This window comes from Nomia melanderi, chromosome 13 (genome assembly GCF_051020985.1).
Source record: "Nomia melanderi isolate GNS246 chromosome 13, iyNomMela1, whole genome shotgun sequence".
NCBI classification, from domain to species: Eukaryota; Metazoa; Arthropoda; class Insecta; order Hymenoptera; family Halictidae; genus Nomia; species Nomia melanderi.
This window is the reverse complement of record NC_135011.1, coordinates 2761468-2787173: the sequence shown is the minus strand read 5'-3', so window position 1 is coordinate 2787173 and position 25706 is coordinate 2761468. Positions and strand designations below refer to the sequence as shown.

At 43.7% G+C, this 25706-nt stretch overlaps 1 protein-coding gene across 6 annotated transcripts in view; it reads left to right on the top strand.

Moving 5' to 3' along the window:
• The window catches only part of LOC116433510 (uncharacterized), a 112255-nt gene that overhangs the window by 70802 nt on the left and 15747 nt on the right, over nt 1–25706 (top strand). For all 6 annotated transcript variants that reach the window (XM_031991665.2, XM_031991669.2, XM_076373100.1 and 3 more), the window contains 5 exons: nt 9014–9224; nt 17912–18418; nt 19011–19794; nt 22357–23256; nt 25106–25360. In XM_031991665.2, the coding sequence (XP_031847525.2) occupies nt 9063–9224; nt 17912–18418; nt 19011–19794; nt 22357–23256; nt 25106–25360 (2608 nt within the window). In that variant the 5' untranslated portion in view covers nt 9014–9062. The remainder of the gene's footprint in view (nt 1–9013; nt 9225–17911; nt 18419–19010; nt 19795–22356; nt 23257–25105; nt 25361–25706) is intronic.

Genomic DNA, 25706 nt, shown 5'->3' with positions numbered 1-25706 from the left:
CACCAGTGAAAGTGTAGCAGTGGCATAGTCGAGTTACAACCTCATTAAAATTTCCCTTATAATAATTATCCCTGGCAACTATAAAATTGACTGAACACACGTTGAACCTTGACCAATACGACTGCAGACTTCCATAATATCATCAATGTCTCAAATCTATTCAACAACTTACAGTATCATTAATACACAGCTCTCTAATCTCAAATCTTGCATCATCAGTACATCGACATTTAACCTTTTACTTATAAAATCCTGCCCAGAAACGCAGTTCTCCTCAATCCTCTATTCCAACCTATTCAAATCATGAAAAATCGCACAAAATCAACTTACGTATCCTACACTGTTACGTCATTATATAATGTATTACCGAATAAACAATCAAATGTCCATAAATGGACAGCAATGGCTAAAACAACTTCGAATCAACTACAACACAAATCTAATCGAAACAAACTCAAATCTATTTAAGTAAACAACTTACAGTATTATTAATACACAGTTCCCTAATCTCAAATCTTGCATCATCAGTACATCGACATTTAACCCATTGCCTTAGTTCTAAAATCCTGCAGTTCTCTTCAACCCTCTATTCTAACCTACTCAAATCATGAAAAATCGCACAAAATCAACTTACATATCACCTACACTTGTCAATCATTCAATATATTACCGAATAAACAAACAAATGCATCAGTAAACTCCATAAAATGGACAGCAATGGGTGAAAAAACTTAGAATCAACTACAACGCAAATCTAATCGAAACAATTTCCCGCATCCACAGGCCGTGCGCGCGGTGCCGCGCAAGCAGTCCTGGGAAACTCGTCGGTTCGAATTGCCGCGGACAGCGGGTCGCCCTCGGCCGTTAAATCAACGCAACGGCGTGCCTTTCGCGCCCGCAATCCGCTCGGCGCGGCCGCGAATGAAGATATTCGGGCCTCGCGCCGCGAAAGTACTCGGCGCGCAATCGTCGGAAACGAGATTCCAGCGCGCGCACGGAACGCGGGGGATGTAACGGATCATCGAGATTGGAAACGGTACTTTATTCCTGGCCGGCGTGTTCGCGGCTCTCGCGCATGTTAATGCGCCGCCGGTGTCACTACGGTTCTTTGTCCTTGGCGGCGGCCACGCGAACGGACTTAACTAGACCGGCTACGGCCATCCTTCGTCCTTTAGGATTAGACTGGTAGCCTGTTTACGGAATCACGGCCGGTTTTCACTTGCACGGAACCTGCATGTGCTTTCGTTGATACTTCGAGAACCTGGTTTACTTACTTCAGCTACTGCGAGTCTCCGATGCATTTCATGTAGGATCGTTCATCGAAGATACTGGATGAGATAGAATGGTTTTTAGAGCAGTGTTTCTCAAGCTTTTGGGTGGATCACCTGAGTCTATAAGGATTTATTTGGTTAATAATAATTTATTTTGTCAGTGCAAAGTTCGTCTCGATACAAACGCTCATCGCTAATTGCCCTTGCATCTTCTTTTCTTTCTTTTTCCTTTCGCTCAAAAACGTAGCATCGCAGGGCGGTTTTCCTCCCCGACACACAATGCACACACGCATGTGCACGCATTCTTAATCCTTAGCGACTGCAACTAATTTTTGTAGTATTCCTAGCGAGAATTAGTACAAAATTTGGATGCGTGGAAAATTGAATAATTTTAGGGTAGTTTCTTTAAGATTCATTTGTCTTGAAACAGAAACAAACCAGAAGTCCCTAGTTTCATTGATCTTGTCCATTATGTATTAAAATTGTCAATGTCATTATTACACTATCACCTAGACTAATTGCATACTATTTACTTTAAATTAAATTTTACAAAGCTTTGTAAAATTCTTACGACCCCTGTGTAACATATAAATACTTTTTAACCCTTTCACTCGAGCGGCGTGCTAATTGGCAATTCTGCGGCACTAAGCAGATCAAGCCTAATTGCTACGATGCATCAACAGGCCGAAAATAGCCTCCGCGGATGTACGGCTGGGTTTTGCTCCGGCGGTGCACAGATAATCAACTAATAGAAAGGAAAGTCTACCAGGTGTCTTAGTATTGAAACACGAAAAGATTAGAAAGCCATGGTTTTAGCCAAGTTCCCAGGTAGCAAATGGTTCTTCGAAGTCCCCGGCAAGTCAGCAGCTACAAGAAGGACTAACTCTACGGACTCTTGGCTAACCCTGCGAGTTGCGAGCCTTCTAGTCCTCCAAGGTTTCCAGCGAGTTGGCAACTACCAAATCCGACACACTTTTGGGCAAGGTCCCAGGTAGTAAACGGTTTACTCTGGCGAAGTCTTGGGATAGGGTGGCAGGTAACATAAGTTGCCAGCTCCGCGAAGTCTTGGATAAATCGGTCGGTGACAAAGTTTCAAGCGAAACTGCAGCTAACGAATCCTTTAAAGTCTCACGCAGCATGCTGCGTCACGTGTTATTCGAATTAAACGCGTCACCGTTGTCTGTGACTTAAAAACTTTGCACTCGGAAGTTTTACACTAGAAATATTCAACACTGATAAAATATAGACGATGCTTGTCGCGACTAAATAATTTAATCGATAAATTAACCCCTTGTACTATTTACTTTCGTCACTAAGCTCGTGTACCATTTTACTATCGACAATTTGGAAGAAATGCAACAAAATTGTCCATTCTAAGTGGAAATTTCATTTGAAGATAATAGCAAAATAGTTGTCAAATTAGTCTAGAAACCTTCATCACGAGTCTCACTCGTCATTGTACGGCAAGGGGTCAAAGGACAAAACTATTTTACTTCGATATTTCACACAGCGACGCGTTATACAAAGTTTAGTGTTAAACATAAACATTTCTAATTTTACTGTATCAAACCAAGTGGTGACTGAGAGTCACTCAATCATATTTATCATATTTATCATATATATCATATCAATTATATTTGGTAACATAGAAATTTTGTTATTTCCAAAAGTATTTTTCCAGTTCTAAGGGTTAACCCTGACGAAGATTCTTCGAAACATAAAAACTTTCAGCAGACGAAGCTAAACTATATACCAATTACTTAAACAATAGAAAAACCAGAAAGTACGTGCTAATCTGCCATTTGAATAATTAAATCGTTCGTTGGCATAGTCTTCGAAACACATTAACCCTTAGAGTGCTGAATACTCGGGGCCTATGTGGTCTGAACTCTGTTGATGAACTATTCAAATCGTAATAAGTTATAGTAACTCTTTCGCACGAGATTAAATAACTCAAGAGCGTCATTTTTCAGTATTAATTCTTTACTATAAACATTCGCATAATAGTATTACTTCCGCGTAGGTGCTCGAAAAAATTGACAAACGCACATCTGCGTCCTTAGTCCACGCCGGACACTCACAGAAATCGCATATATGTGTCCTCAGTCCACACCGATAGCTTCCGCCAGACGCATATATGCGTCCACAGCACTCTAAGGGTTAACAGTCCATCCCGCGGAACCCGTGACGCGGCGTCGGCCTTGACGTCTTTTCCCGTCGTCAAAGTCGTCCGGTGCACCGGCTCTATTAGAGCAGCGGTCGGTAACAGCCGGCGCTTCCGGAGCCGGCTACCGAGCGGGCAGATCGAGAACGACGCAGAAGCCGCGACCGGTTCCGTGGAAGTATCCGAGCGGGTCCCGGTCCGTCGGTTTTTTCCGGTGGAACGGGAGCACCGGGACTCGGCCGGCGCATCTGTCCGCCTCGCGGAAATTAAGCGATTAATCAGCCCGGCGAATCCGTTTTGTCGCGCGGCCGGAGATCAGACCGGAAAAAAGAAGATCTCCGCGGGAGGAGGAAGCCCGTTTAATCAATGTTTAAGCGGCCTCGACGCCGGATAGACGCCATTTCTCTCCGGGCCCGTTAGAACGCGAGGACTCGCGAAACTTTCGTTTAACAGGCGTTGAATATAAATTCGTCTCGCCGCTCTCGCGATGTGTTCTCGGGCGCGCCTCGGTTCCGCGGCCATCCGTTACTCGTCTCGCTAATTTTTATCCTCGCTTCCTGGCGGCGAGTCCCGGAAGTTGGCTGTTTCCTCGATCGAACGGGTTTCGATGGAGAGAAGGGACTCCTCGCGATCTCTTCCCGGGTGAGCGTGTCACGGTCCCGAGTATCGCTGGCTAATGTCGGGGGTCGGCTGATACCGTGCCGGATAAAAGCGGGACCGGAAGCCGGGCAATTATTCAGTCGAGCGGACCGCTCGGGTCAATTGTCCTGATTGCGTCCACGGTGGCCGCTGCCGACAGGAAAGCTGCCTCTGTCGGATTAACCTTTCCGATGGGGCGGAATCATACGCGGCGTGCCGTTTAGGCGTCTGCGAATGGAAATTGCTTTCCCGTGACGTCGGTGCGTACGTATTGCGCACCGGATAATTTTCGGGAAACTCAATTGTCCGTGTAAGACGCGTGCTCTGGTTTATGGAATAATCGGGTTACCGTATATATATTACAGTGGTTATTTATTCTATAGAGAACTGAGGAAACTAGAAGAAATCGAAAACTGCATTTCGAAAATTCAATTCATACTCTCCACTTTACCAAATATTCGCATAGAAATATTTTCCAACGAACTCCATCTTAACACGTTGCGGATCGGGTAATTTTCAGAAAACTGAATTGTGATGGCAATTTTCACTGAGGTCAACTTATATACATAAAAAATCTCGGATATCATATTGTTATGTAATATATTTTAACACGAACGCCACACGATTTCATAAAGCAAAATACACAAAATGGGAAAAATGTAATATTAAACCGTTTGATTGAATCGCGTTATTATTGCACGCTGAGCTTGCTCAATATCGCGGAAGCATTGTTTATAATACAGAAATGTTGTCAAATAATCGTCGTTTAATTGAAATGAACTATAGTAATCCGATTTGGTTTTCACCGATGTTAACCCTTTGAACTCTGTAGGCTCCAATATTGCACCAGTAATATTAAATATTTTAATGAATTTTAAGGAAAATACCTTAAGATTATTAGATCCTCCGAATATACAAAGTTTGTACTGAGAAGGGAAATAAAGGTCTAAGAAATGTTATAACATTGTTAATTTTCGGTAGGACTATTATTAAAATTGGCAGAAGTTGCTGACATATCTGTTGCGAAAGTCTGTTACCGAAAGAAATGTGTTAATAACAAAATAGACTACCACAGAATGAGTCAAGTATTTTAAACGATCAGATACGGCGATTAGTCAGCGCTTCGATAGTCTCTGTTTAGAATATTCGCAAGACATTGACTCACGCAAGCTATTTTTCAAACTTATCGTTAAATTAACATTTAAAATTTATCACTACAAACTGTGAAAGTCACCACTTGATTTCATGTAGTAAAACTATAAAATTTGATATTCAATATTCAACTGCATATAATGTATCAGTGTGTGAAATATTGGAATAAAAAGCTTTGTTTCTCAATTCACTTGCAATTTTTCTTAGAGTTAATTTAAAAAATATCGTCTGTGTTTGGTTAGAAAATATTAAATATTTCTAACGAAATACTTCAGAGTGCAAAGGGTTAAATATGTTATAACATTTATATCTATAATCGATAAAAAACAATGAAATATATCTATGACTTTCCTTTTTATTTTTCACTAGAAATATTTCAACATTTTCTGACGAGACGAGGACGATATTTTGTAAAACCAGCTCGACGTGAAATTCACGCGAATTAACGAACAAAGCTATTTTACGTCAATATTTCTCAAATTAATGCATCGAAGTATAATATTAAACATCAAACTTCATAGCTTCACTGTAGGAAATCGAGTGGTGACTGAGAGTCACCTCCCTCAAAGCGTTAAAATTGCTTGGAATTGCCGGTAATGCCAACGAGAAAAAGTTCCGAGTGCAAAGGGTTAAATATTTCTGCGTTTAAAGTTACTTCTGGCTATTGCACGCTACCCCATTCGAGATCCTCCATTATATAACAGCGCGCCGTATTTATTACCGTTCCCATCGTCACGAGATTCGGCTGGTAAATTGTCGAGAATGGTGAACGCTGCCAAATGGGACTCCCCTCGCAGCGGATGACTCATTTTCCCATGATCCCGTGGCGCGGAAACTTTTCTGCCGCGCTGACTCCGCCGCGGCTGAATAAAAATCGCGGGAAGTTCGAGTGCCGGGAGATTCCGTGACTTTCGGCCCGGGACCGCCGGCGAAGAATATTCCGTGACGTGACCGCCGCCGGGGGGGTGGGAATTTTTTCGAAACTAACCGACCGTGGTAACCCGGCTTCGGGTACGCTCGTATTTCTCCCGGCGGAATGGTAAACTACTTTCTCGGAGAGCTTGCAGCCGCAGGACCGCGGATAAAAGCGTTCTATCTTTCATCGGTGGAGCGGCGTCAAGGGGTTGCGTATCACGCTGACCGGAAACGTCGACTCTTTCGGGAGCACGCTTGGAACAACGCATTGTGCGCCGGCTAAATTTCGGCTGCTAAAAACGCGAGCGTCGGCGACTGTATTGATACACTTTTAACCCTTTGCGGACGGAGATTCTATGGAGTATATGAAATTCATTCAGCAGACGAAGCTGAATTACTTGTCAATTACTTAATTAATGCAAAAAAGGAAATTACTTAGTAATAAATTAATTAGTTTTTTAAATACGAAACTTTGCCATAGGATTTCATAGAGCGAAATACACAATGAAAAAATATAATATTAAATCATTCGATTGAATTGCATTGTTATTATTGCACGTTCTTCTAGGTAAATGTCAAGAAATTAAGTAGCATTATTTGTAATGTAGAAATGTGTGCAAATAATAGTTGTTTAATTGAGTGAACTATAGTGATTCAATTTGATTGGGCGTCACCGGTGATCTATAGATTAACTCTTCCCTATTACCAATCTTAAGCCTTTAAATTACTGCGTATAAAACAATTATTTATAAAATTCGAAAAGCCACTACTTACTAGAACACGTTACTCACCCTTATTTCCGTCCGATGCATATGTAACGCCTTAACGAAGCCCATAGGTTTAGCAATTGTTCCAGCAACGCCGTTACCTTCGTTCACAGCTGCCCTGACATTTCAGACCGGCTCTCCTGATCTTTCGCGGCGATCCAGCCGATCCTCCTCCGGCGAAATGTCGGTCTGAAATTTCAACGGTGCCCGCCTTAGCGAAAATAATTCGAACAAACGCCTTTACACGGAAACTGTTCGCGCGATTGCCGGCCGTTCAGCCCGGCGCGAGTATTCCGGCGATGAACGCGATGCCTCTGTAAGAAGCCCGCGAAGTATCGGAGATTAAACTCGTTCCCGGCGGGCGTATAATTTATGCAACTCGTTTCCGATCAAACTTTGTTGCAAAGAACAACGTTAACAATGAGCCCGTCCCTCCGCCGCTTTTATTTGTAAGCCGCGCGCGTGCTTCATTAAAGTTCCACCCTCCGCGCCTCCTTCTACGCCCCCTTCCATTGTACACAATCAACGGGCTTCACCTTTACGCGCCGGAAAGAAATGTTTAATTATCTTTTTATTTCGACCGTGCGATACACCGCGATGCTGTGCTTTAAATGTAACGGAAACTTCGGATGATACAAGACTCTGGTAACAAAATGAAACGACGGGGAAATTATGTGTTAACGTGTATGTAAAAATGGGAAGTTGGATTGTATTGCGATATTCTTTGAAAGATACAGGTGAATTGTAGAGTAATAGTCTAGTGTGAAGTGTATCTTGGTTTTGTTTACTTCGTTTCATTTTATGCTTCAAGTCAGTTTATTTATCAGCAACTACAACTAATTTTTATAGTATTCCCAGCGAGAATTAGAAATGCTGTAACATTTCTTCGATCTTTTATTTTCCTTAGCGCAAGATTTAGATGCGTGGAAAATCGAATAATTTTAGGGTAGTTTCTTAAATATTTTAATGAATCTTAAATATTATAACTGGTGCAATATTCAACCTACAGAGTTCAAGGGGTTAATCCAGAGTTTCGAATCAAATATCCTTTTTAACGTTCAATGTTTATAGAACGAAAGCTCTATCTTAATCTTTACACGTAGCTTCCTTCAATTTCTAATATTGCGCCCTCGATCAAAACCATTCAGATTAACCCTTTGCGGTCCGAAGTGCTCTCGGTTTCACTTTGAGGTTCACGTCGACGTTAGTTCACTCAATTACAGCTTAATACGACGCTCTATTTATTTATTCAATATTTGGGAGTCATTGAAATTTTACCTTTAAATGGTACAACTGTGATACTACAAATATAGAAAAAATTGTTAAAACAAGTAGAGAATGCAATAAAATAGAATGTCGAGTCTGACATAGCACTGCTAAGAGTTAACCCTTTGACGAACGTCGGCATGTCAGCCAGATCAGATTTCCATATTGGAACCGTACCTAGCAAACGAATGATCTAATTACTCAAACAGCAATAGACCAGTACGTAGTTCCCTTATTTTTATTTTCGATCGATATAGAATTCAGCTTCATCCGCTAAAGGTCCAGTACGTTTCAAAGAATCTTCAAAGGGTTAAACGAGCTACCGACATAACACGGAATCGCCAAAAAACCGTTAATCTCCTTCGAATGAACCGGAAGTATCCTTTGAAGCTGGTACGCCCAAAGTGAATTAAGAGAACCGAGTGATGCAAAGGTCAGCGGGGCCTCGCGATCGGGGTGGCTCGCAACGGGACGCGTTCAGGGATGCACGCGTACATACCATCGATTACCGAGTAAATCCCGTTACAAACTGCTTTCGGTTCTCCTCCCTTTAATTTGCTAATTAAAGCGAGCGCCGCAAGTTCGACCGTCAGATCGGGCCGAGCAAATAACTGGCAAGGGGGAATCGGAAGTTCGGGTCACTCGAGGACACCCTGTATATCTGGAGTAATGCCTCCCCGGAGGATAGAGCAGCTCGGTCGTGTAGGAGGAGTGGTTTCTCGTGGCTGGCCGATGTGTTGCGCACACGTGCACGAAACACTCCGTTCACCGGCGAGCGAGCGAGCGAGCGAGCGAGCCACGGAATCGGCCGATTACTATTTCACCTCTTTTCCTTTCAGGGTGATGATGTAACGGGACTTTCGCTGTCGCTGCTGCAGTGAAGCAACGATGTCCACACAATGCAACCGCTTCGTGCAGAACGCCTGGAAGAAGGAGCTCTGCTCGAACTGCTTCAAGCCGCGGGAGGAGCACGCGCCGCCCGAGGAGACGCTCAAGCTGAACATCGGCAGGGCTCTCCATTTCGTCAAGACTGATAGCGTTAAGATACAGGTATCGAGGGGTTTGGGGTTGGGAAGTTGGCTGGAGAGTTGACTAGTTGATCATTAGAAGGGGTAGTAATGGGAATAGTAAGATTCTCTTTGTATCTTGTATGGTATTTGTTTTTGAAGCTTGCTGGGGTATGGTTTAGTCTTGTTTGGGTCTGCTTAGTGTGTTTGAAGAAGTTTCACAGTTTTGTGGAAAGTCTGTTATTCTTGTTTTGGGGGTTGGGAAGTTGGCTGGGCTGTGGTGTTGCCTTGTTTGGGAAGAGAAATGGGTTTGGGTCTGTCTTAGTGGGTTTGAAGAAGTTTCACAATTTTATGGAAAGTCTGTTATTTTTTTGTCTAGTACACCCTCTTCTGGTTGATCATTAGAAGGGTAGTACTGGTAATAATATTTTCTTTGTATCCGTTTGTATGCTTTTTAGAAACTCCTTAACGAGTAAGAGAGTAGGAATAATAATATTCATCGAGCACTAACTCTGTCTCGAAGTTTTCTAATTGGATAACTTTCTTCCTTCCAATTTTGCCATTTACTTACTTTCAACGTCTTCTACAGCAGCAGACTTATTTCCCAATCGATTTCGCTTACTTTATTTATTTACTCGAAGACTCCTCAATCTGGTCTCGTAATAGCAGTGTAATAAAGATTGCAAAACCAAGTTCCACAGTCACAATTTCTCCGGTGACTGTAGAGGGTCTATTGGACGTCGGTGCAACAGGCATTGTATTTCTCCTCGCAGTTAGACATAAATTCTGTTCCCACCGCTAGGTATCCCTGGACTGGTGGTTGCCGGGTCTCCGAACAGTCGTCCCTTCGCTCGGTCGACCCAGTTTTATAAACTTGATACCGCCAGCATAATGCGCCGTGGACCTCGGTCAAAAGTTCTTACAGTCCTTTTCTCGAACGAAGAAGCACGAAGTACAACGATGCTCGCAATTCCTTGTTCACTATCTCTTCAACCAATTTCATCCTGTATCACGTTCACTATATCAACCCTTAGCACTCCAGATGCTCTTGTAATTTATCAGCGACTGCGACTAATTTTTATGGTATTTAATGAAAATGAAAAATGCTATAAAGTCCCTTCTATCTTTTATTTTCCTTCTCAGTAGAAAATTTGGATATCTGGAAAATCTAATAATTTTAGAGTAGTCTGATTCGTTAAAATATTTGATATTAGAACTGGTGCAATACTCGAGCCCACGGAGTTCAAAGGGTTAAAGTGGTTGAAGTATTAACCCTTAGCACTTCAGATGATTTTGCAATCTATCAGCGACTGCAACTAATTTTTATAGTATCTCTATATCTTCTTACATCTTCCATTTTCCTTCTTAGTGCAAAACTTGGATGTGTGAAAATCTAATAATTGTAGGGTAGTTTCTTTAAGATTCATTGAAATATCTGATATTATTCCTGTTGCAATATTGGAGTCTACGGAGTTCAAAGGATTAAATTCGAAGCACAGTCGTCGGCACACGCAATTCTCAAATTCTCCAGCTTATCTCGCGAATTCCGAATGGTTTCTTGCTACGAACTGATCTAACTTTAAAAGTAGCTATCCTCGCTGGGGCGGTTCTTTGCCAGCTCGGTTAAAGATTCATTCTAAGCACAGCCGAGCTAGTCTCCAGAGCGGACCACGAAAAACCTGTCGGAGAACGCTACGAGAAAACGTGAATTTCGTAGCAGCGGTTAGGAATGGTCGTGCAGTCGCTTAAGTCCTCTACACATTATGGGACGCGTTGCTGAAACACGCGTGGATATGTACCTAGTGTTCAAGATAGATGTGTCAATGTTCGTAGATCGGTATCAGTAAATCTAGTGTTGATAACGATACTAATTAATCAGCAATACTCTAAAACCATGCATAGAATTCGCATAATCTCTTCAAAAATTCTCAAAATCAGATCTGACATCTAAAATTGCTTCTCGTGTTAAGGATGAGAAAGATTATTAAAGGATCTTAAAAATCCATCGCGGAAACTCAATCGTTCAGCTCGACTCTGACCGGTACGGTAGTTTTAGTGTTAAAAACCGTTCCACGAAACCCACAGTGAACGCACCGGCGACACGTGTCGTAAACCGAAGAGATCGCGACGGAACGATCGAGCGGAGAAGTCTCCTCGCGTCGTTTCGACATCGCGACAGCCGCGAACGGAACAAACGACGACCGGGAAATCGGTTGGCCACTGATTGGCAATGATCTCCGGAACGCGCGGAAAAACCAGCTCCGGAACGAGCGTAATCGCGAGCCGAGAAACTGGGTTAGTTAGTTCACGGGGCAAGATCAAGGGAGAGGACGGGAGAGTTCATTGAATTAGCATTCCCGAGACGGGCTGTCGTCGAGCGAGCCGCCACGGTAACGACACGAAATTAGCGTAACTGGACTACACCGGACCCGTTATGGTTTACAGGCGACGCGTTATCGACGCAGGGCGGCGGGGGGAGGGAGATAGGGGTCTAGGTGTCGATAGGCGGCCATACTTGTTTGTCGGGAAATTTTAATTGCCTGTTTTTCGAGAGGCGAGAACTTTCGGAGAAACTTAGCAGACTTCGATACAACCGATTTATTTTTCAAAACGTGTTCCTCCGGACTTGCAAAGTTGGCGCCTTAGTGGCGAAAGCTGTTAACCCTTTGCACTCGAAAGTTTATCACTGGAAATATTTAACATTTTTCGACGAGATAAAGACGACACTGTTTGAAACTAATTTTACGATCGTTTATAGATGAATTGAGGGACAAAGTAATTTTATTTTAATATTTCCTATAGCAGTGCAAAGTTTCATTTAAAATACTAAATATAATGATGATGACTATGATGAATATAACGATACAGACGATATAAAGAAAAATAAAAAGGAAATAAATTATAATAGTGCATAAATAAATAAATAGATAGATGCACGTCGGGAAATTTTAATTACCTGTTTTTCGAGAGGCGAGAACTTTCGGAGATACAGGCTTTGCAGAAACTTAGCAGGCGAGGGAAAAATGGGAAAAAAGAGAGAAAGGCACGAGGGAAAAGTGGAGAAATTTTTTGTATTTCTCGCGGGAAGATGGCGTCGGTACATCGTTCTGTTCCCGATCGGAAGTTGCCTCGATTTGGATCTTCGCAATTCTCCGAAACAAACGTTTCGGCGGTTGATTAGATTTCCTCGAGGAAAGTGGTCAGCGCTGACCCACCGGCAACGCGAACCGATAAAATCGCTCGTGTCGTTCGGTTTCGCTCGAATTTCATAACACCGGTCGGCGAACGCGACACCGCGAATTCCGGCCGGACGACTCGACAAAAGCGCGACACAACTTTCTGGAGCCCTCCGCCGGCCGCTTTCCCTCGTTTTTCCGTTTTCCCGAGCCGCTTTTCGCTTTACGGCGGCCGGGAAGCTCTCCCGTCCTTTCGCCGGATGCTATCGACATACTTGGATATCCTCTCGGCGAGAAACCTCGGCATTTTACCGTAAAGACAGACCCGACGCGACTCGCCGACTTGCTGGGAATATTTAACGCTTCGCTGATGAAGATCTCTTTAACCCTTTGCACTCTGTCTCACAAATATCTAATCTTCACTTATGAATATTCATATCTCTTTCTACGTTCATTCAAACCATAATACAATCCCAAATATTTCTACTGAAGAGAGCTCCAAAAAATTCACACTATCAATTCTAATTCAAATCTCTATAGATCTCTGTCAATTTTAACCCTTTGCAAACGGATGTTTCTTACTAGAAATATTTAACGTTTCTTTACGAGAAGACTGTGTTCTTTGAGACTAACTCGAAGAGAAATCACCGGTACATTGAGGAACAAAGCTGTTTTATATTTTATTATTATAATTTAACATTAAATATCACGTTCTATGGTTTCACTGTGTCAAATCGAGTGGCAACTGAGAGTCACCTCTCGAGTGCAAAGGGTTAATTATCCGACTAACCTGAACGCTCGTAAAACGCTGTGCGATTTGATAGATTGTAGAGCAGGAACTGATCTTTTAGTGTTCGATTGACTAAATTACTGGCAACTTTCTGTACTGGATACGAAAGTTGCACGTTCTCTCGCTGTCGGAGAGGTAGAAAGCTAATTTCAATGGGAAATAAAGGGAACGTTCGATTCTTCGATCAATCCTTTAATGTCCCTGCAACTGAATTTGGAAATGTTCTTTGTTGTTCCAAGCTTGGAATTCAAGAAATTCGTGCACGTGATGAATATTAACCCTTAGCACTCGAGGTTGTTTCGTAATCTATCAGCAACAAGCAAAAGAATCAATAAGAGTACTTATCCAATGAGATCACAAATATTGTATTACAAAGAAATATCAAAAGATAACGTTTATTCAAATAAATTTACTTTGATTTCTCTCTTGAACAGTATAGTAAGAATATTATAATTGACACTGATAAACAGAATCCTCCGCAATTTTGGCACAACGCAAGAAGAGCGTTATAGCGTGGATACATTCAAACAAATAAAACCTTCACATTAACCGTCCATAAAACAGAATTCCTCTTTCGCCTCGCATTCCCCCTAACATATTACACTTGATAACATGCCATTGCCGCGGCAAGAAAGGACCTCAATCATCCCGAACAGCCGAGACAGTAAAAACCAGATATAGAAAGAAAGCGAGGCGTCCCTCGTCCCTGTTATCCCCGTTCCACCTTTCTCGAAACCCATAAAAATGTGGCTCGCGTGGGCGGTCGCCGGCGCCCTCGTCTTTTCAAAGCGCTGCGCCCACGCGTTCCGTACCCTCGCGGAACGACGCGCGTTAGACGATTAAGCGTCCACCCTTGTCGCCGGCTGACGTGGACGCGCGGCGTCATGTAAATTTAGAATTGGACCGCGTTCACGTCGCAGCTACGATTCTCGATAAGAACGATAAAAACGAACCAATGGAATATAATTCGTTGCTCCATGGAAATACAGTAGAATCGGGGTACGAAGAAAATCTGTGCGATTAATAAAGGAATCGAAAAGAAAGTGAAATTATTGTAAATATCTTGTCTGGTGATTTCGTATTTATCGTCCCAGAATCGTCTTCGCGGGGTGAAGACGTTCCGGTTGGCCCTTTTAGATCTAGATGGTTGTGGAAGGGAGACAGTGCCCTCCCTTCTTGGGTCTTCCTGGTTGCTAATGTTAATAATAAATTCGTCCCGTTTGCAATCGTCGACCGTGGCAGGTAAAAAGCAAGAAACGCTTTGGCCTTGATAACGCACGCTAACAGACGGGCTAGAGAGTTAAAAATGCTGGCAACTGGACGCCAGATGTGAACAATAGACGAGGAAAATCTACAGCAAGAATCGCGGGCCTTATGGGTTCAGGGATTTACGGCTGCCACGGTCCCTTCTCGTAATACTTAAGGACGATTGCAAGTTCGGGACGAAGGCTCTTGTTACGAAAAATTACCGAATGTACAGCTAAGTCTTAGGAAAGATGAAAAGTGTATACGAAACTGAAACTACGGTGGTTTAAGGGCTCGAACGAAACGGCAAGGCTATAAGTGGTTAATAATAACCTTAACAACTTCTTTTCGCGGGAACTTCGAGGAGGGTGGTTTTAACTAGCCTCGAGTGAAAGGTTTCCGTTGCAATCCTTTCACCAGATTGATGTGCACGCAAATCAGGTTGAATATCGAAAGACGGGAAAGTGTCCAAACGAAAGGAACAGTTGAACGAAGATTAATACTGGAATTACCGAGCAGACAAATCGAGTCGACGAAGTTTTTTCCGTGGAAACTCAGTCTTGTTGAGATTTCTATCGATTTATAACCCGGTTCGAGTACGTTTGAATGGATTTCTAGCGATTTCTCGGAGAATCTGTCTTTTCAGTAACTACTTCGGTAATCAGCGAGGTAAAACTGCTTTTCGAGTTACTCGATAGTTGATCTGTACCAAATAAAACTATCATCGTTGATAGTGTTAACCCTTTGCACTCGGAAGTTTTTCTCTAGAAATATTTTAATATTTTCTAATGAGATAAAGACGATATTTTGTGAAACTCGAAGCGAAATCGCATGTACATTGAAGAACAAAGCTAGTTTATCTCAATATTTCTCAAATTGATGCGTTGTATAAGGTATAATATCAAATATCGAATTTTATAGTTTTACTGTATGAAATCAAGTGGTGAGTGAGAGTCACCTCTCGAGTGCAAAGGGTTAATGCCAATTATAGCCTCCCACATAGCAAGTCACAACAAGAATCAAGTTTACCTTAGTACCTACTCATTTCTAAGTTTTGTTCCCGATCATTTATATAGTTTTATATAGTATTTTACCTTTTTATATTGTTTTATATAGTTTTATGCAGATTTATATAGTTTCACATAGTTTTATATACTATTTCACCTTTTCATATTCTTTTCTATAGTTTCTATACATCGACACACCACGCGCAAACGCCTACAAAGCTCAATCACCATTGTGGCAACCACACCTAACAGATAGTTAATCTCATCCGACAGTATCAATGCCTAATCTTCCCTCATCAAAGTTCAGAAATCCCCAGAATGCGTATTAACTCTTTCTTTATTCATCCACCCGCGCGCAGTTCGCAAGATTCCAAGGATACCCGTGAAATTATTCAACAGAGCTTTCATTAACGCCAGCTGGCAGTCGGCGAAGTTTCGCGGAAGGGTTGAAAAATAGACTTTCCGCGCTCGATTCGACTTCCGGGCTGAACTTTCATTTCCTGGCGGCGGACGATAAGAGCGCCGGCCGTCAGCGCCGCCTCGGCGGTCCCTTAAACAGATCCCGGATAGTATTCCCTCGGATTTCCGAACGATCGGGATTACCGGGGGCTCCGGACGATACCAAGTTGGTTAAGCCAACGTTCCTTCGCGCGATATTTCATTCCGAGGCGTCGGAACGAAAGGAAATCTGAAAATTGGACGAGAATTCGCGGAGATATCTCTTCGGCGTCGTCGCTGCTCTTAATTTGCACCTGCTTGCTCGGCTCGTGCTCGGCCATCGGTTGTCCAGGGAAAGTTCCCTTCGGTGCGCGAGGAAAATGAAGCCGAGGATAGATGGATGAAGCGGCGGCCGCATCCTGTCTAGGATCGACATTTGCATAAACGTCCGCGGATCGAGGCGGTGGCCTCGAATCAGACCGTGTCTTCGGGTAAGAGCCGCGCGAGTGTAGCCTCATTCCGCCGATAGATACGGCGAATGCTTGATTGCTGTTTAATTGCAGGCTGACGGCGCCAGGTGGATCGCCGTGCGTCCTCTCTTCCTGTTTCGTTTTCTTCGAGTTTCCCTCGAATTATTATATGTATCTCATTCTATATGGCTTCATTACGCTCGTGATACTCGGACGCGAGATGATAGGCTCGAATAGGCGTGGACTGATTGCGAGATAAATTGAGGAATGATAAACCATGATTTACTTCTTGTTTACGTAGATGACATGTTTTACCAGTTTTACAACTTCTATGGAAAATTCGGAATTTTTGGAACAGTTCAGTGATCAGTGTGATGTATGAAGATTATTAATTGAATCATTCATCTAGGAAAGTGGTTAACACAGAATGAGGAATCTGGTAAAGTTATGTACGATGATTCAACAGTTGCACTACTAAAATTCGAATTCGAAAATCCGCACAATTTAATTTTCTGGTAATCAGCCCGTACGCAATGTGTTAATTTCTATCTTCAGAATTAACCCTTAGCACTCCACATAGTTTTGTGATATGTCAGCAACTCCTATCAATTTTGATAGTAGTTCCACTGAAAATTAACAATGTTATAACATTTCTTAGACCTTTAATTCCCTTCTCAGTACAAACTTTGTATATTTGGAAGATCTAATAATCTTAAGGTAGTTTTCTTCAAATTCATTAAAACATTTAATATTAAAACTGTGTTAACCCTTTGCACTCGGAAGTTTCTCAGTAGAAATATCAAACATTTTCCGTCGAGATAAAGACAACATAGTTTGAAACTAATTTAACCCTTTGCGGACGAATGTCGACATTTCAGTCAGATAAAATTTTTCTATTTAGAATACCAAGCTGCAAACGAATGACTTAATTACTCGAATACCAAGTGATCAGTGTATATTTCCGTTTTTTACTATTGTTGAAGCATTCGACGTATAATTGAGCTTCACATGTTGCAAGCTTTGTACTTCAAAGAATCTTCGTCCGCAAAGGGTGAATATAAATATTTCCATGAAATTTTTCTATTTAGAATACCAAGCTGCAAACGAATGACTTAATTACTCGAATACCAAGTGATCAGTGTATACTTCCGTTTTTCACTATTATTGAAGCATTCGATGTATAATTTAGCTTCATATGTTGCAAGCTTTGTACTTTAAACTCTTGACCTACGATTTCTTTCTCAACTCTGATCGATACGGCTACTTTGTCATCAATAATTTATTGGAAAAAGAGAAAAATTCGAAGCATATGTTACGCCTATATTTCCTTTCAAGTATAACAGTTGGTTACAGAGGAATAATATTTAATTTGAATTCGAATGAACTGAGTAATATATATATTTGTTGAATCATGTTGCAAATCTTCACCACGAGTCTCACTCGTTGTAGGGCAAGGGGTGAAAGACTCTTCGTCCGCAAAGGGTGAATATAAATATCTCCATAGAGTAACGAATTATATTCCATCGGAGAACTTTCGAACATTCTACCGGGTGTCTCGATTCCACCCCGAAGAATTCGGATACTCATGCAGTCGATGGTTTCAGGGTATCCTCCGAGGGAAGGCGACCGGTCAGAAGGATCAGAAGAAGAAGACGGTCGCGTTCCCGGAATGCCTGACGGAGATAATCGGCTACGGGGGCGACGACTTCCTCTCGGACGCCGACGAGGACGACGAGCAGGACTACGGCGAGTCGTTCGGCGCGGACGACGATCCCCCGCCGGACAGCGAGGAGGAACGGGCGCTGGGCAACCTGACGCGCGCGAACACGAACTTCAACACGATCACGGCGAAGCTGACCGCGGTGGTCGCCGCGAACGAGGCGAGCAAGTCGGCGTCGTCGACGAGGTCGTTCGCCTCGCTGATGCTCGGCAGGATACAAAAGGACTCGGAGGGCAAGAAGACCACTCTGCTCGTCTCGGTGACGCCGTTCGGCGGCGACGAGACACTGCCCACCGCGAGGAGGCCCGCGGACAGGAAGATCAATGGATTCGTCAACGGATCGTCGAGCCCGGCCAAGCACAAGATCAACGAGAACGGTGATAAATCGGAGGTGAGACGGATTTCAGTTACCAGCCGGTTGCCGCGTTCTGATTGATATTCGCCGCGTTCTTGCTCTAATTAACTCGCTATTGATATCGGACACTGTACACTCTTACGCTTCGAGAAGCTTTTGTTTGGCTTAGGTTAGCCTTGTGAGCTAATATTCATGTGATGGGAATGTATGATGTAAATGATTTAATTACCGAAACAGCAAGATATCAGTAAATGCCTGTTTCTCTATTATTTAAGCATTCGATGTGCAATTCCGCATGATCTGCCTTCAGTTTCTTATATTTTAAACAATTTTCGTCCGCAAAGAGTTAACCACTTACTACAATCTCTTCACAAACGAACACACCTGTGAAAACTGAGTCTCCATGAGTCTTTCTCCTTTACGACCCTTACACTCGCTATCCTAAAACTACGATACTACAGAATTATAGAACTATGTATACCTGTGACACACAACCGAATTGTAACTTGCATGTAATCTATTAAAACTACCAATCAATATAACCAAAACTGTCTTATTAAATAAACTAACATCCACGATCAAAACGTACGTCCGAGTAAAACCACGTGTACATCGACGTCCTCCACAGACGACGCTGAAAGCCGCGAAGAAGCCGGAAGCGGACGCGAAGAAGGACGACAGGAAGGACCAGAAGTATTCCTCGATGGAGAAGATCGTCGACCTGCCGCTGATCACGTCCAACAATTTCATCCCCGTGATGCAGCGGAACGACGAGGACACGAAGGAGAAATCGTCCGCGGACGCCGGCAAGCCGGACAAGAAGGCCGGAAGCATCGCTCGCAGTCCGGCGATCAAGAAGCCGGACGCCGAGAAGCCGAAGATCCCCGCGCAGAGCCACGGGTCCAAAACGGAGTACTGCAGATCAAAGAGCGACTCGTCGGACAAGGGTATCGAGTTAACGTTGACGCCGCTGACGAGGAGCGACGCCGAGGAGGCGGCCGAGAGCGACAGGTCCATGCTGCGTGGAAAAGAGCCGGCTAAGATCGTCGTGTCCACGGGCAACGAGGACTCTTCTATGGAGCCCCGTAAATTCGAGGAGGAGCCGAAGAAATTCAGCTGCGAGGAGAGCCGCGAGCTGGCCGGGGAGCCGGACGGCAAAGCGGACGAGGAGGAAATGACGGAGCCACCGGCGCTTCCGAGAAGCCCGCCGCCGCTGATCGAGGCCAGGCCGATCCTCCAAGCCGACAAGCCGATCATCGTCACCGAGCCCAGGCCGTCGTTCCTCCACGGCGCCGTGAACGCGGAGCTGAAGGTGAAGCCTGTTGTTCCGCAGAAACCGATCAACTTCGCGAAGAATCCACCTGCCGACGCGAAGAACCACGCGAAGATGCAAGGAGGAAGAAGTGCGACAGGTGCGAGTCTCTTTGTTTTGGGTGTTGATTTTGGATTAGGGGGGAGGTGGTGTTGGGATGATGATGATTGGAAGGTGGATGTTTAACATTATTCCTACCGCGATCAGTTAAATGATGATTAAGAAGCAGTTAACTGTGTTAGACGAGTATACACGTCATCGTAATGGTTGACGTGATACTAATTCTTTCGCGATGAATTTTTCATTTTTTCACATAAACGTGTAATTCTTCTTCGTTTCGCTTTGATCCTTTCATTCAAATATATGAATATTGAAAAATTTATACATATATTTTAGGAAAAGTCGTGAAGTATAAAGGCGATACAATTACGTTGTCTATAGGGAATTCTAATCGAAGTTTTAAGAACAGTCATTTGACTGCTCGCGGTAGGAATAGTGTTAACCCTTTGACCTCTGTAGGCTCCAATATTGCATCAGTTGTAATATCAAATATTTTAATGAATCAAAGAAACTACCCTAAAATTATTCGATTTTCCACACATCCAAATTCTGTACTAAGGAAAATAAAAGATCCATGAAATGTTATAGCATTTCTAATTTTCGCTGGGAATACTATAAAAATTAGCAGTTGCTGATAGATTACAAAACAGCCTGGAGTGCTAAGGGTTAAGATTGTTCGAGGGTGGACGGAGATCGTCGGATTTAGCGGAATTAGATGAGCGAGGGTATTTCTGGTTATTACAGTTTACCGAAGTTCAGCCTTGACACGAACTCATTTTCGCAGCCTACACACTTCGGGAAAAATCGCGCGCCGAACCGTGTACACACGATGGCATTTTCCTGACTTCTGTGGGGTTAATGGCGAGTCAGAAGGGCAGGGGTCGCTAATGAAGTTATTAACGACCCCTTGAAATATCGTCTGCAAGGACACGCGTCTGAGCGCGTATTATTCTCGAAAAATCGCTGGCCGTTACTCGGCGAACTTCGGGAGAGTCACGCTGACAAGTTTTTCTGCCACATCTGACCGTGAAATCGCCGAAAGAAAACTTCCGGACACGTCGGACAACTTCAATATATTTTGTTCGTTATTTATTTCTCTCGTTTAGTTCTCTGACGGAGGTCTAAGCGGTAGCTCGAGGTACTCCGAGGGCCGCTATTCAACCCTAAATGGCCCTAACTGCGCCCGGAATTGGGCGTACCGATCTTTAATGTCGGTCAACGACCATGTTGGTCAAGTGATCGATAGAATTCATCGGAATTTCATTGGAACAGAGATTGTAAAGCTCGCGAGTGCTCGTTATTCCGGTATTCCTCTGGTGAATTTTGGTCCCGGCCGAACCGATACGTCGTTCGAGGGCCATTTTAGTCACGCTAAATGGAATCGACAGAGTTTATCTGCATTTTGTAGAATATAAATGCGAGTTCTTCATGAGAATCTTCGTAATCTTCCACCTCGCCTTTTATCTGTCTCATTAGTGAACACTAGATTTTTTCATCTTAGTATTTGCGATCGAAGATAATGAGAAACGTTCGTTTCATGAAAGTTTGTTCTGAGTTTATCTATCTTGTCCTTAAACGTTGCCAAGAAAATTCTTACGAAAATGTTTGCTATTTCGAGATTCGCAGCTTGAGTTTTCCTTGACTGGGAAGCTTAGGAATGTCGCCACTAGATGACGCCATCGTTCAGTTTCCTGAATTCTAGAACTTCGTCGGTTCACCCTTCATAGGGTGCATTCGATAAGATCGTTGTATATGTATTGAACATTGTTAATAATTGAGATTAATTGAAAATTTCGATGAAACTCTGCTCTGAATATCCTTATTGTTGTTCCTATGGTATAAATAGAACCTGACATTTAACACACAATGCCCACGATTACCATAATTACAAATCCAACGAACCACTTCTTAACATCTTGCACTTGAAGTTGATGATTTGTCTCCAGGAATATAATTTCGCGTTAAAACGCTATTAACGTAACGAATTTCCCTCGCATAATTAAGAGTCAGACTGAACGACGCGATATTCCCTAAGTTAATTCGTGACCTAATCTCCTCCGGCTTTCGTGCAGCCGCTCTTGTTAGTTTCCTTATTGCGCCCGTGCTTACAGTTGTTTCTCACCCCCTCAAACGACGATACATTATCTCCTCGTGCCGAAATAAAACGTTCCTTGCTCGGTTATCTAAAATTAAAGCGACCATTGAAAATGTTCTTTAATCTTCCACTAATAACGTATCTTCACTCGAACTATATCCTAAATCGATCGAAACTCCAACAGACACCATGGAGTTGCCACAGAAAAATTACATCTAATTTAATCACTCGTCCCAGTGTTAAACGAAGTCTCCACGAATCAATTGCCCGGCAGTAAAGGGTTAACGAGACAACAGCTAGAAAAATTCAGAAATCGTTTAGCCTCCCTCTAATATCAGTCCCATTCAGAGTGCTCCAGCCGCGGGTGCGCCGGCCAGCAACGGGATACCGTGATTACTCATAAGGCGATCGATGGGTCGGTTAATCCGCTCCTGTAATTAGCAGAAGCGAGCCGAGCGACCGTCCCGCAGCGCCATCCAATTACCCACGATCACGACTAATTCTCAGGTGCGAGTGGCCCGCAGCCCCAGGAGCAGACGAGCGGTCCCCATCCGGCCAGCAAAGACAAGAGCGACGAGCCGATCGCTGACCAGCTCATCCCCTCGAACGAAATCATCCCCAAAGATCACGCTCGCCTGCCGAACACTCTCCACACTCAAGACTTCGAATCCTCGAAACCTCCCGAATCTGCGCCTAAAACGCCAGGCAACTCGAAACCGGCGCCACCGTGCGTAGCCAGGAGTCCGGAAGTCCTAGACGAAGACCTGGACGAAGAAGAAGGTTCAGAATCTCAGGTGACAGCCGCAGAGTCGACACGTTCGAACAAAAGAAGAATGGCGCCGAAGCCTCCGGCCGACTCGGTGGAAGAGTTAGCGCCGAGTTCCTCGCTGTTCGCCAGGAACCCGATCGTGACCTTCAAGTCGGACTCGCCGGTGGTCAGGGAGAAGGAGAAGCGGGAGAGAGCCTCCTCCTGCAGCCCCAAGTTCAGGAAAGCTGTCTCGGATTTGCCTGATCCCACCAACGCGCAGAACTCGGATCCTGCTTCCAGGAGGACGATATCCCTGTCGCAGGATAGCCTGACCAGCGGGCAGGAAGTGAGGGAGGAGAAGAAGAGGGGGAGGTCTAGGTTCTCGTTGAAGAGGTTCTTGAGGATGGGCTCCAGGAAGGATGTGGACATGGTCGGAGGACACGCGTCCGGCTCGAGGATCGACGAGATCCCGTCCACGCCGCAGCCGAAGCCTAGGCTCGAGATCATCCATCCGCTGGAGCTGGACGGCGCGGCCGTCGAAGTAGTCGGCAACGACCGGATCAGCAGGATAAGCGAAGATCAACCCGATTCCTGCGGAAACAGGAACGAGGCGAGGACCACCAGGTCGCCGTTGTCCTCTGGAGCTTCTCAGGCTGCCGGTGAGTATGATGATGGATACTCGGTTGTCGAGTGATGCGGGTTTTAGGGATATGAGGACTCTAGAGAATTGATGAAACTGCGATTCTCTTGAGTCAGGATTATCCGATCTTCGATTGTATTCTTTGGCTTGAAGGGTTTAGGGGCTTCTCGAGGATTCTGAGTAATTAACCCTTTGCACTCGAGCGACTCAGTCGTAGGGGAATTGTGAAATGAAGAATTCAGTATGGAATGTTGAATAGGTATTAACCCCTTGGCCTATGATTTCTTTCTCAACTTTCAACGGCTACTTTGTCATTGATAGTTTATTGGAAAAGGAGAAAGATTCTAAGCATATGTTATGCCTATATTTTCATTTAAGTGTAATAGTTGATTATAGAGGAATAATGTTTACTTTGAAGTCGAATTAACTAAGTAATATACATATTTGTTGAATCATGTTGAAAATCTTCACGAGTCTCACTCGTAGAACAAGGGGTTAACATAGCATAGAAGTAAAACAATTCTCCCTGATTATTTATGCAAGATGTTCCTTTATGCAGTTGCAATAATGTTAATATTTCGTCGGAAAATAACGAATGACATCAAAAATATTGTCGGTTGCAAAGGGTTAGTTCTTGACGGATCCATTCGGTAGTTTCTTCCGAAAATGTGTACGATGGGAGATTCATTAGCGAGTTGATTATCGGGTAATAAGAATTTCAGAATGAAATAGAAGGAATCGAACGGGGAAAACGGTTAAAACGGCGAGACACTTTCGAGTCAGATGAAAAATCCGCTGCATTCCTTGAAAACGCTGTTAACGCCGTTGGAAATGCGATCATCAGACGGCGCGTTTGCGATATTGTTCATCCCGCATCGCGTGATATCAATGTTTCTACCGCACGGTAGAGCCGGCAGTATCTTCTTCTGGAAGTCTGTTAATATCCCAGCAACCCTGACTCATGCACCAGAGAGAAACTCATAAATCACAGGGTTAATTACCCTTCTCTGTACTGTTTCTCACTTTTATACGTGGATTCCGAGAAAACGAAGTTCGGTATAATTATATTTCGCAGTAATCGTTCCCCTAGACCTTCATTAATTACTACAGCATTAACTTGCAGAGCATGTTTCCACCCTAACGACCCAAAGCACAATCCGACGAACCCGGGTTCTTCATTTACCTATGAAGATTACTTGCGTGAGATTTTCGGCCGTTTTCGAATCATATACAAAACATGCAATAACTTCATTCCTTTTCCTTCTGATGATTCATTCTTGTTTTTGTTATTACCCGTTTGGAACCGACAAAATGCAACGATCGCGCTGTTTAAAATTTGGTTTTGTCAAAATATTCAGTTTCCGAGTTAAAACGAAAGATGGCATTTCGGTGAGATCCATATTTGGAAAACTAAGTCGCGAACGAATGATTTAATTAGTGAAACAGCAAGAGATTGATTCCTACTTTCCGATTAATTCAGCAATCGATATATAATTTAACTTCATCTGTCGAAAGTTTTGTACATCTCAAAGAACCTTCGTCCGCAAAGGGTTGATATTATTATAAACAATATAGAAATCAAGGGATAGAACTATACTATTTCAAGTTTTTGGAAGATTCTTCAAAGAACACGAAACTTTCAGCAGACTCGGCCAAATGACATAAATGCTTAAATAATAGAGAAAAAGGAAACTATGCACCGTTCCCTTGTTATTCGAGTTATTAAATCATTCCTTCGCAAACCAGTATTCAAAATATAAAAGTTTGATCTCGGCAAAACGCCGACATTCGTCGGCAAAGGGTTAAAGGCGAACGGTGAAAACGTTGAAAATTCGAAGGTGTTTGGAACATTTCGGCGTGGTTTACAGTGAGACCGGGCAAACCGCCGCCGCCGCCGCGCAACCAGTCCCTGGAGGATTGGTCCAGACTGGATCCAGCGAGCAAACCGGTCCGACCGCCGCCGCCGCGCGTCGAGACGAAGCAGCTTCCGTCGAGGAGCGACAAGTCCTCCGCGAAATCGTCGTCCCCGTCGTCCGTGTCTTCCGCGTCTTCGTCCTCGTCTTCCTCGTCGTCCTGGCAGCCGGCCGCCTCGACCACCTCAGACTCGATTTACGCGAATCTGGGTAAGTTCAGGCCCATACAATGTAACTAATGGAACCACGGCAAGTCTCGATGTTGTAACAGCCATACTCACACGAATCCTCGCGCCAGCTGCTTCCTCTATTGTCTTTTTTTTTTTATTCTTATTATTTTTATCTCTATTTTCTCCCCCATTTTTTGTGTAACTTCAATACTTCTCGCGTCGCGGTAATCTCGACGATCCCCAGGGGATCCTCTCGTTCGATCGTTTTGCCTTCCTCGTTCCTCGTCTCGTCGAGTCGACGTTCGGTCGTCGTGAAGATTTTTCGAGCGTGGCCGCACGAGCGTTCTCGAACGTTGCAACGAACGTGTTCGTCGAGACTGTTATTG